This window comes from Carassius auratus, unplaced genomic scaffold, assembly GCF_003368295.1.
Source record: "Carassius auratus strain Wakin unplaced genomic scaffold, ASM336829v1 scaf_tig00018317, whole genome shotgun sequence".
Taxonomy (NCBI): Eukaryota; Metazoa; Chordata; class Actinopteri; order Cypriniformes; family Cyprinidae; genus Carassius; species Carassius auratus.
This window is the reverse complement of record NW_020524878.1, coordinates 1-12911: the sequence shown is the minus strand read 5'-3', so window position 1 is coordinate 12911 and position 12911 is coordinate 1. Positions and strand designations below refer to the sequence as shown.

General features: G+C 34.5%; 1 protein-coding gene across 1 annotated transcript; it reads right to left on the bottom strand.

The window, feature by feature from the left end:
- Window positions 1-4620: 4620 nt before the first annotated feature.
- LOC113076018 (E3 ubiquitin-protein ligase CHFR-like) lies at window positions 4621-11037 on the bottom strand. Its single transcript, XM_026248664.1, has 6 exons — window positions 10963-11037; window positions 10729-10881; window positions 8440-8540; window positions 5719-5828; window positions 5560-5619; window positions 4621-5283 (listed from the first exon to the last, which is right to left on the bottom strand). Exons 1-6 carry the CDS (start codon window positions 11035-11037, stop codon window positions 5105-5107), a joined length of 678 nt encoding a protein of 225 aa, XP_026104449.1. The 3' UTR covers window positions 4621-5104.
- Between the last annotated feature and the right edge of the window lie 1874 nt (window positions 11038-12911).

The following is a 12911-nucleotide window of genomic DNA, read 5'->3' as shown; positions in this document are numbered from 1 at the left end:
AAAACATTGTATATTGGTGATGTGTGCTGCTGTATTATCTTGTACAACCATTTCAGAATATGCATAAAAGAGATATAGTCTATTATTATTAGTGCAGTAAATTAACAAGGTTTTAGTCTCAGATTTATTTCTAGGCATTAGAAACATGAAGCACAGCAAGCGCTAATTTAACTAGAAACATTAACAGTGCTGTCATATGGGGCTTCCCAATAGTTACTCAAAAACCTGAGTCTCCATTTGAAGCCCCAGCTTAAACTTCGATGAGGTAGAAATAAACACCCTCTTTTCTGAAAGAAAAAAAGAAATAAAGTAAAAATCCCATCCATCCCAATTAAGTAAATATTTACGGAGTGCATCTCCCTTTCAGTTAATGCAAAGCAGCCCCAAAGTGTCTCAAACACTCGGGACCATTCCTGAATAAATCCCTCAAACCAGATTTTAAGAGTTCATACAATGAAGACCCGCTTTGGAAATTACATAACATACAATTCAACTAACATAAAACAACATTTTAGGTTTATAGAAAAGCCTGCAAGCGGTTTCAAATTAAGGTTTATCAGTCTATTAGACATACAAAATGTTTAGGTAGATATGAGAATAAAATAGAAACCCCTTTCCCACATATCTTGATATTTCAGAATATGCATTTATAATCAGATCAAATTTGGGGAAAGCTGCTTTAGATAAAAGCATCTAACAAATGCATCAATGCAAAAAAAAAAAAAAAAACCCGAAATAGATCAGGTGGAAGTAACTATTAATTTGCAATAAGCGTGAACTCTAGAAACATTCCCATCCAAACTTTGAAAAAGTAATGGCAGGGTGAGTTATCCTGTAAAACCACAGTGTATAAGATACATTCATTAAAACACAGCTGAGGCTAGTGAGGGACGCAGAGGACTGATCTCTGTAGTAGTAGGAAGTCTAATCTGAGCCTCTGAAGAATGTTAGGAACAACAGACCCCAAAAACATGCACAAGGCAAAAAAGCAAAAGTATTTTTTTAACAATATGTTCAATAACAATAATGTAAAATGTTCCCTGCAAGCTTTTTGGAAACCCCAATGAGATACTGAGATACAGCATGCACCATTGGTTTGTCGTCATCTGATTGACTTTGCATATGTAAAGATGCCATCTAGAGGAGAACAGAGGATATAACACATGCCCACAGCAGATCAGTTCCTGTAAATCAAGCCACTTTCCCCAGCTTCAGTTCTTAAAACGAGTCTGCTCACAAACGTGGTTGAATTTCCTGACAGACAAAAAAAAAAAAAGGCCAGATGAAGTTTCACTGTTGTCATAGCATGTCGGCTGAATTATTGATTTCTGCAGGTTTAATGAGGTCAAGACTTTAAGACCAGGTAAAGAAATGGAAGCAATGAACTGAACTGAACAAAATGCATCAAAAAGTTCTCTAAATATAAATGACTAGTTTTAGCAGCAGCACTTCAAAGCTGGAAAAACACAAACTTGACAAAAATTGCTAGAATAGCTTTGTAAGTGTCTAAAAAATGCTTAAGTTCAAGTGAAGTTAAAGTCAAGCTTATTTATATAGCCCTTTAAAGCAACATAAATGCTGACTTCACAACATAAAAGACAAAAACATCCTCATAAAATACAATTTAAATACTAATAGAATAAATCAAAAGAAAACAGTACAAAACATCACTATGCAAAATAAAACTAAACTAAACCTATTATCAAATTAAGCATATGTCTGAGGAAAAAAAAAAGTTTTAAGAGAGGATTAAATCAAGACATTGTGAAAGTGACAAAATGAGCAAAATGACAAAAATATGTCTCGTTTCATGAGAAATTGAGCAAAATAAACTGAAGGGGAAAATCTTAAATTAAAAGTTAAAACAAGTTTTCATACCTGCTCTTGTTTAATGCACTTAATTGTGTAGAGTTTCTCAAAAAAACAAGACTTCATGCATTTAATTTGCTCCTCACATAAATGTCTTGAATTGAGGATGTACTAAGGATGAAAAATACTGAGGAAAATATTCAGACTGAGGAAGAAATATTTGAAAGAGCATTCAGAATATAACACTTTCTGCTCTTGTTTAAGACCTTTTTGGGCCTAAATTTGTAGAAGAGTGAATTAAGACCAACAGAACTTTTACATAAACTGAATGTTGTAGACATGACGCTACACTCACGATGGACACGATGTGCACATAAGGATGGCTGGATGTGTATAATGTATGTAAACGATCATGCCAATAAAGTACTGTAAACTGAACTGGATAGGCAAGACATGAGATTTGAAGTTGTACTGTAGATCTATCAGGACGGATATATAAACACAAACATTTTTTGTAATTTCAATTTCATTCTGCAGTTTTGGCTTGATGTCTACCTACAGCAGAGGGGAATGAAATAAATTCTGTGCCACTAATATGACTGTGCAGCTTTGTGTTATTATACTGCACAGGAGTCTTACCAGGCAGATCTGATGGAGGAATATGCTCTCTGTATTTATATGAAGCTCTCTAAAAGTGCAAAGTCCACAGCAGTAACAGAGGAAAGAGCTGGCAGCTATTCTGTAATCTGAAACATGCACATATGAACAATAGTGATTTTTCATTTACCTGAGATGAGGGTTTTTTTTATCACAGGGATGAGTGACATGGGAAAATGATGAATCAGATTGTACATGATACAATTTGCAGATGCATGTTAGAAAATGGGACTTTATTCTGCCACAAAACAGCAGAAATTAACAACAGTTTAGACTGGGTTTCCAAGTGTGAAAATGGAGCAAATGCATTTATAGTTTAAGATATGAAAATAGACACAGCAATCAATTATTCTTATGTATCAAGGGGAAAAAATGCAAATGTTACTGTAGCTTGAGATAATCAGATTAAGTTTATTATTTCAATCTATGTATTGACAACCATTATCAGACATATTTTTTGCCCAATTCATCATCAATCAGGCAACAAAAAAAAAAACTGATTATTTAGAAAAAATCTGTTCTTTTTAACTCTTATTCACATAATTTGAAGTTAAATGTATGTCTGTTTAATGCATGTCTGTATCACAAACAAAAGGTTAATAATTAAAGTTAATGACTGATTGATTTGTTCAAATTTCAAATAAATTATGTTCTTTTCAGCCTTCAATTAATCAAACGATCTTGAAAAATGGTGTGACTGTTTCCACAAAAAACATTAGGCAGCAAAACTGTTCAGCATTGATAATAATAAGAAATGTTACTTAACGATCTGGAATCTAAGGGTATTTTGGGGGCCTGGAGAAGTTTTGTCATGCCCTGGTATTTGTGGTTTTTTTTTTTCAGTTTCTTATAAATATCTAAATGGGTAAAGTCTAATCTCACTGTAATCAGCACAAACTGGGCTATAATAATATGTGAAATGCATGTATGTACATTATTGTATTTTTGACCAGATCAGCATGTTGCAATGATTATAAAAGTGATCATGTGACACTGAAGACTGCTGAACATTTTTATGCATTAAAATAGAAATCTGTTCATTTAAACTGTAAAAATAGATCACAATTACTGTATTTTTGGTCAAATAAATGCAGCCTTGATGAGTATGAGAGAAAACGTTTTTGAACAGTACATTAGTGTAGACAGCAATCTTAAACCATCAAAGACTGAAACACTTTTAATAAACTCGTTCAAAGTAGTAGGACTATTATTATGCCTGAATACAGATGCGCAGAGCACTCAAAATAGACTGAAATCAGAAATTATTTACAACACGTCACATTTCTTAATTTTTACCAAAACTGTGTTACAGCACCTTTCTCAGTTTTTCTTCGTTTCCTCTGCATTAAAAAAATTATATCAATTAAGGTAATGATAACTATATCAGCATCCACAGTAACTCATGATAACATTCTGTTTATTATAAGTGCACACTGCTCGTTGAAGCAGGATGGATTCTGATTGGTTGTCAGTGTTTTGATCATTCATCAGTTAGAAACAAATGTGACCCCGGACCACAGAACCAGTCATTAGGGGCTTTTTTGGATTTCTTTTGGAGAGAACAAATCTACAGTCATTTTAGCCTTCATTACTTCGGAAAATAATACAGCTAATAAAATGCCACATGAGACACGACTGAAGTTTTTTTTTTTTTTTTTTTGCTCTCAAAACGCAATCTTATGCAATCTTTTTTTTTTTTTTTTTTTTTTTTACAACACAGCAAACATTTTTAAATATCTTAAAAATACTTTGATGTCTTTCAAGTGTTGATAGAATTTTTTAATTTTTTTAGTAGCTTACATTTGGCTAAAATCTAGAAAAGATGATGCTTTGGCTGTGAATAAGGGCAGCGGGGTTTTGGATAACGTTAGGTCTCAATTTTTTCATTTTCTGCTTGAGTAAAGAAAACTGCTTTATAATTTATAATGTTATAATGTGCTTTATAATTATTATAATTATTATTATATTATTAGGCAAATTATAGGCAAAGAATATATATATATATATATATATATATATATATATATATATATATATATATTTTTTTTTTTATATATATATAAATAACGTTATTAACTGGTATTTCTTACACCCGAACCAGTTTTGGAAAGTCTATATATATATATAAACTTTTTTTTCAAAGAACATTTACAACTATTTACATGCAGGAATAAAAAGGATCTTGCGGGCCAAAGTGAAGGAGAGAAAGTCTGGTTCATTCCCTGCAGAGATTGCTGCCTCTTTTTTAAAACTACTGTTTAAGCTCCAATTGTTCCAAATTAAGCAGAGCTGAGCTGCTTTCATAGATTAATTTGTGTATTTGAAATTTGACGAATTCTTTTGTCTGAGGTGGCAAACTCTGCAGGGAAGGGGCCAGACTCAAGAGGAAGAGCTCATCCTCGGAGCGTGGAGGCGGCGCTGGAGCTACAGGACGGGTCTGGGGAACTTCTAGGAGCTGACCCTTCACCTCCGATGACCGCTCCATAGGCCTTTTCTGTGCTCTTCTTCTTGGTTGCACTGTATCAAAGGAGAACACATTTTGTGCAATGAAACGATAAAAGAAAAAAGGATTAAACTTATTCACATGGCTTATTCACGAGTGCTTACTGTAAATGTCATATGCGTGTGAACATGGTCATTATTGGCTGTACACACCTGTGGGTACAGCAGCAGAAGCAGGTTCTGGCAGAGGGCACCCAGACTCCCTTCCATCAGAAGAAACATTTCTATCGTGTCTTTGCATGGACTTAAAATGTAAATCACTCACGTTTAACGCTTCATTCGCGTCTGGTGTGAACGCACCATAACTTTCAGAAACTGTCAAAAATGGTACAAGAATGAAATTAGGATTTCAAGTCAACATGAAATCAGAATCTCCTCTATCCACCTTTCGCATGTTACTGTGAGTAATTCATCAGAACGGTTTGTTTATTCCCCCCAATCATTTCTAAACAAAATGTAATGACATGCTCTTGCTCTGAAACAACTTTCTTTTTCTGCTGACCTCATTTAGGCGAGCAACAATAAAACTAACTTTATATAACAGGACTGAAGGAACATCTGTATGAAACTTCATATCCAAAGTGTATTTACCTTCGGTGTCCTGCGAGGCACTTTCCTGTGGCCCGATGGCCTGATAAACATAAGCAATGTCTGCAAAAATAGAGGAGTGATGTGGCATCTGTGTCATCTGTTTGGATGCAACTATAGAATTGAAAATTAAACTTAAACTGCTTAAAGTTGAAAACTTACTTTCCTCTGGCTCATGCTTCCTGTACACAAAGTGAATGACATCACCATTCTGCAGTAAGTGTGTCTGTTTCTTCACCACTTTGGAAATGTTGATCACTGTTCCATTGGTGCTTGATGGAAACAAACAGATCATCATCAAGCGAAAAATTACAGTTATTATGAATTTCATAGATTCCCTTTGCATGAGGCTAAATGACTACATTTTTGACCTAGGACCACAAAACCAAGTGTCAACTTTCAGAAATGTAGATGTATGCCTTATCTGAAAGCTGAATAAATTAGCATTACATAAATGTATGGATAATTAAGATCGGACGATATTTGGCTGAGATTCAACTATTTGAAAATCTGGAATCTGAGGATGCAAAAAATCTAAATATTGAGAAAATCATCTTTAAAGTTGTTCAAATGAAGTTCTTAGCAATGCATATTACTAATCAAAAATTACATTTTTATATATCTACAGTAAGAAATTGACAAAATATTTTCATGGAACATGATCTTTACTTAACATCCTAATTATTTTTAGCATAAAAGAGAAATCAATAATTTTGACCCATACAATGTATTTTTGGTTGTTGCTACAAATATACCCCAGAGACTTAAGACTGGTTTGTGGTCCAGGGACACATTTGTGAATTTTATTCTCAGAAATAATCAAAAAATCTAAAGGATATGATTGTGAGAAGTTATCAGTAAACATCAAAATTCGAAATGCCTGAACAACTTGTCCAAGCATGTCCTCATAATTGTCCATTTATGATCGCAACATTTTCTTTTTTAAGTGACTGAAATATTGACTATTTCTTTCAAGATAATGAACAGAGACTAAATAAAGTGCATAGGATAAAGCCATGTTAAAAATAGCAAAGAGAAAGTTGCACAAGAAAGGAAGACAAGAAGGTAGGGAGGGAAGCTTGCCGTTTCCTTAACGCTGATTGAGCGTTGTGTAAAACACAGCATTTCAATTTCTAGCAGATATTGATTTAATTAATTAGCTGGATGGAAATGTATAACACCATTGGTGAGCTAGCGTACACTCAAATACATGAGCCACACAGTCGCTAAAGACACATCAACGACTGTATCTCCATCCACTGAATATTAACCAGATTACAAGTAATTATTCACCAAAGCAAAGATTAAATGTCATGAGGGAATTGGATGTATATTTGCCGCAGGGCCAAGCATGTCATTAATTTAATTCACTTTCTAACATAATTACAAGTCACTCAGTATAATTTGCAAAAACTTAATAGAACTACAAATAATTCATACCAACTGCTTCTACGTAAGTTTTTTTACTGGTACATCTATTTAAGAAAAAAAAAATACTGTAGCATTACAATTATACATCAGTCTTCCAAACTAATACTAGTTCAGTAAATTTAATGAACATACCTTTTTCTTGCTGTAATCAATGCATGGTACAATCTTTAAATATAAGATATTTTGCCCCTAACTCTGAGCAAGTTTGCTAACTGAAAGAAAGTTGCACTGACTGATCTTAAAATATATCAGTGCCTTTGTTTTGTCTCAAGATGCACAAATGACTTACATTTCCTAATTGATCTATGGTCTAATCCTGGCTTGGTCTAAGCCGGGTCTGTGAAACCAGGCCATTATATACTGTATGGATCAAAGACAAGATGCCATTTTTGTGCCCACATCAAATTAAGTTTACAAAATACATTTTATATACACAAATATAGGCGAAATAATGTTTTACTGTCATTCAGTGTAACGACATATTTATGCGCGCACACCCACACACATATTATATATATATATACTGTATATATATATATATATATATATATATATAAGCGTCTGCTAAATGCATAAATTTAAATTTAAATTTAAATTAAATATAGTGGAGTCAAACGATTAATCACATTCAGTCGCATTTAAAAAAGTTTTTGTTTTCACAATATATGGGTGTGTACTGTACACATTTATAATGTATATATAAATACACATGCATGCATGTATATATGTAAGTTTTTTTAAAATGCATTTATATATAACATATTATATGAATTTAATTATATACACAAGTACATTTATATATACACATAATAAATATACACAGTGCATGCATATATTATGTAAACAAAAACTTTTATATTGGATGCAATGAATCATTTGACAGACAGACAGACAGACAGACAGACAGACAGATGATAGATAGATAGATAGATAGATAGATAGATAGATAGATAGATAGATAGATAGATAGATAGATAGATAGATAGATAGATAGATAGATAGATAGATAGATAGATAGATAGATAGATAGATAGATAGATAGATAGATAGATAGATAGATAGACATTAGATAGATAGATAGATAGATAGATAGATAGATAGATAGATAGATAGATAGATAGATAGATAGATAGATAGATAGATAGATAGAGATAGATAGACATTAGATAGATAGATAGATAGATAGATAGATAGATAGATAGATAGATAGATAGACAGACAGACAGACAGACAGACAGACAGACAGACAGATAGACAGACAGACAGATAGATAGATAGATAGATAGATAGATAGATAGATAGATAGATAGATAGATAGATAGATAGACAGATAGACAGATAGACAGACAGATAGATAGATAGATAGATAGATAGATAGATAGATAGATAGATAGATAGATAGATAGATAGATAGATAGATAGATAGATAGATAGACAGATAGTTGGTCGTACCTCATGTCCTGCAGCCACACCTGTCCTGAGTTCTCATCTCGAGTGATTTTGCAATGTTTCCCTGAGACCAGTTTATTTATCCGGGAATGAAAGGTCACAATCTATAAAGAAAATATGTCTGTGAGGTTATGATATCAACACAAGTCAATGATATTATTTTTCTCACTGGTCTACAATCCACCCATCACTGCGTTATTCCAAAGAAAGCAAGCAGGTCTTTATAACCTTTCAACAAAGAGAAACTGTCCCACTTCTGAAAAGTTTCGGGTGATGTCACCATCAAGACTTTAGACCCTGTCACAAATACCAGATTATATGCCTAGGACCTTTAATATTAATAGTTCGCACTAAATGTAATAACTATTATTATTTATAATAAACATAGTAGTATTATTTAGTCATTACAGTAGTGCAATGAGTCTAGCATCGCCAAAGTCATAGACGTGATTCTCAGGGAATGCATGTAATGATATATAGAAGTTGGCTCCTGTCTTCGAGAGTCTTAGATAAATGTGAAGAGCAAAAAGCGACACTCTCCAACTTTATGTTAACATCCTGCTTTCCTTTAAAGTGTGACATTACTGACAGTGAAATTGGCTGCGAACAAATTCATATTTCGACTTTAATAACCCCATTCCTCTTTCAATCAAGCAGCCTTTTCTCTTCCTGACCTGACCCAAATGCTTTCTCGTTAGGAATATAAGTCTTAAATGAAGTATAGTGATGTACAGTTAAAATGACTTAGTCTATTACAGTAATGAAGTGTATCAGTTCTGCTAATAACCAGTGTCCAGTGTTACAGAAAAAAAAGCAAGTAAATGAAGAAGCCCTTTTAAAATGAAAAAAAACTTTCACAAAACAAGACTGAGTAGCATTAACATGATGATGTTCATGCGCAACCTTTTTTCTCCCCACCATGCATTCTCTATTTCTGAGTAACATCTCTGGACCCGGAGATGTGTTCAAGTTCACCAGTTTTCCCAGGCCTGTCCAGAGCCCTGACGCGCAGTCATCTCCTCTGCAGATCACAGCAGCGTGAAGCAAAGACACACATATTTCATAAAGAAAAACAAATGTGAATGCATTTACTCACAATGCTGAAAATGTCGTGTGAAAACACTACAGAAAGCAAGATTTGTAAAATAAACTGAAGGGGAGATCTAATAACTCAAGGTGAGTTGTAACAAGAAAAAGAAATGTGCTACAGGGTTGAAATAATTCTTTACATGAACGCCAATCTCAAGCGAAAAGTTAGACTTTGTGGCAAAACAATCAGCACATTTTTTATTTTATTTTTTTCTCAGAAATTTTGTTATCCTGTTTAAATTACTGAACTGGTATCATCTTTGTGTATAAGCTTTACTGGCTGTTTTTCGAGTCGAGTTTTGTTTTGGGAATCTAAACAGCATTGTGGAAGCGGGCGCAGTGTTTACGCAAAGGACACAGACACATCTCAAACTCTCCAAAATGACTAAATTAATCGAGAAAGTCAAACTCTAATGTAATGAAAGCACTAACCTAGACAACGTCGGGGGAGTATCCGGAGCATTAGTGCATGCTGACTTGAATCCTCTGTGTGCTTTCGTTTTTATTTTCTTGAGCACTTCCTGACAAACAGTGCATTTACACACATCAGCTGATGGAGAGAGAGAGAGAGAGAGAGGAGAGAGAGAGAGAGAGAGAGAGAGAGAGAGAGAGAGAGGCAAAAACCCTGTCTGGAAGGATGTCTAGACAAGAGATGGTTACACAGAGCCAGACATCACTGATGAAGTAGTATGGAGTGTTGTGGATGGGTGATTTAACTTTTTTTAGATTATGCATAATTCATGTAATATTGATTCAGAATTAAACATTAGATGATTTAATGCTTGAATATTCAGGAGTGCTTGAGGGTCTGTAAAACTTTCAGAAAAAAAAGTAAAATAAATAAATATTAAACTATCATGACTGTTTGAGATTATTTTTATAATGGTAACAAATTTTAAATGTGTGTATATACAGTATATATATATATTGTGGAGGGGTGAAGTAGGACATGACTCGAGGATGAAGGTAAATTCCCTGAAGGGTGGATTTTATTGCCAGAAAGGGGTTGTGGGAGGCGTTGTTGTGAGGCGGTTGTTTGGTGCTCGGTGCTCGGTGTCTTGGTTATGGGTGCGCTGGTGCAGTGTGGGTCCGTGCTCTCCCGTGGGCGTGTCACCCTGGCATTGGTCTCCTTCGCTTGGGTCATCCACTGCAGGGGAGCGTGGTCCGTTAGGAGGGTGAAAGTGGCGGCCGAGGAGGTAATACCTGAGCCCACTTGACGGCCAACACTTCCCTCTCCACCGTGGTGTACCGTTGTTCTGCAGGGGTCAGCTCTCGGCTTATGAACATCACCGGGTGTTTCTCACCATCATGGCCCTGCAATAGGACGGCTCCCAACCTGGTGTCGGAGGCGTCCGTCTGCACAGGAAGGGGCGATTGAAGTCATTGGAAAGTGACCTGGTACTGCCTTGGGGTAGAGAAGGCCATTTACAGTTTTACCTGATCCTGTAAGGTCGAGAGTGGATATGAACTGGGCCCTTCCCAAACGGTCCAATAGCTCGTCGACGCGGGCATGGGGTAACATATTATTTCATTTTTTTATAAAAATATTTCAGTTTAATTTAAATGTTTTCTTTTTGTTTTTATATCTCTAATATTCGGTGACATTATAAGTATGTAGAACAAATAATAATAATTAAATTTTGCATACCATCTTTATAATAGACCTGTCACCATCACAGATGGGTTTTTTGTACATGGCAAGCGAAAACCCCAGTTTAAAGCAAACCAAAGTTTGATTTTAAAATGATAGGAAACATGATGCATGCGAAGACTGATCTAGAAAGATAGCTTGAATTGATTAAAGACTTAAAAGACATCGCCAGAGGATGATAAATAATGTCTTAAAATAAATCTACTGCTGTTTAGATGACCTCAGTGTATTTATGTACCGAGATGAGTTATGTTCAGTCATGTATCCTCCACTAGATGAGAAGAAGTGTGGGTACAGTGTGTTCCCATCTCCTCAGAGACAGGGCCACGAGAAGGATTGGAAAAGAAGAGAGCGATTGCTGATAACACGCTCTGTGAAGAAAACTGTCACAGCGTGTGCATGGCGTAAGACTGTGGTCATTTTCTTTGGCAGCAGTTCTTTGGCCAGCTTTTCACTTAGCTTTTCATAGGCTCTCTTAGATTGAAATAGAGTGTCCTCAGAGGTCTCTAAAGGTGTCTGTGCAGTCTGGCTCTGATAAGCAGTTTTATGTCAGAGCCTGTCTGTTCACATTTCAATCCATGCCAACTCATGAAAGCCCTGCACAGTCGGATGGGGAAGTTTAACCTGACAGATTCACTCAAGCACAGCTTTATTTACTTTAAACAGATAAATAATTGCTCAAACGATTAACTGTTAATAAACTGAATGATTCATTGCTATCTTTTTATTTCTATTCATCATTTCCTTATAATTGCTTTGATTTGGGAGGACAGCTAATATAATCTGCAGACATGCTGTAATTAATACATTGACACCATTTTATAAACTTACCTCCATCTTTATAAAATGTTAAATTATCATGCATGAATGCACGTTTTATGAGAACTAAATAGATCTGTAGGCTAGTTTATCTATGCTAATATTTTTTTTTTCAACTAGTTAAATTAACTGAAGGGCCTTTTACAGCATCCTGTGGACAATATACAACAATGGACATACATGCATTATAGATTTTTTTTTTTTTATGCCATCCAAATAATGAAATGTGTTTAGCATCCAGGGGTTAATATGAAGGTTTATAAAAAAATAGTTGGGACAAGGTAAAGCAACACTCTACACAAATAACATTTTAAACACATAAAGTGTCAAAATATACATAAATAAATGATGATTTGGGTAGGATTTGGTTAAAGACCTGATTTTAAGTCAGTTTAAATGTGATAGCAAAACAGAAAAACAAAAAAAATCTGGGACATAAAAAGTGTCGAAACTAAATAATAATAACAATAAGCTATACATTCATACAAACTTTCGCTAAAATCTGGAAATAAGGTGTTTTTTGTTTTTGTTTTGTCAACCATGCACCAACAATTGGATGTAGCTGTAGTTCTACAATTCATCCAGCAGGGGTAGGTGTTGCTCTATAACAGAATTGTCATCGACTATTGTTTCAGCCTACAGCTCCTGTACATTTTCTAAACATTTATGCATATATATATATATATATATATAATATATATATATATATATATATGCAATTTTTAACAATAAACATTCAATGTTATTTGTCAAGAAACTGATTATCACATTATTCATAAATAATGCAACAAATGCCAGGGTCAAAATGACATTTTCTCATGTTTGTTATATATAGCTATTCCGCAGAAGCAGATTTCTTATATCACGGCTGATATTTTCCTCTCGCATGCATCTTCGCAGGTCGTTTCTATGGAAA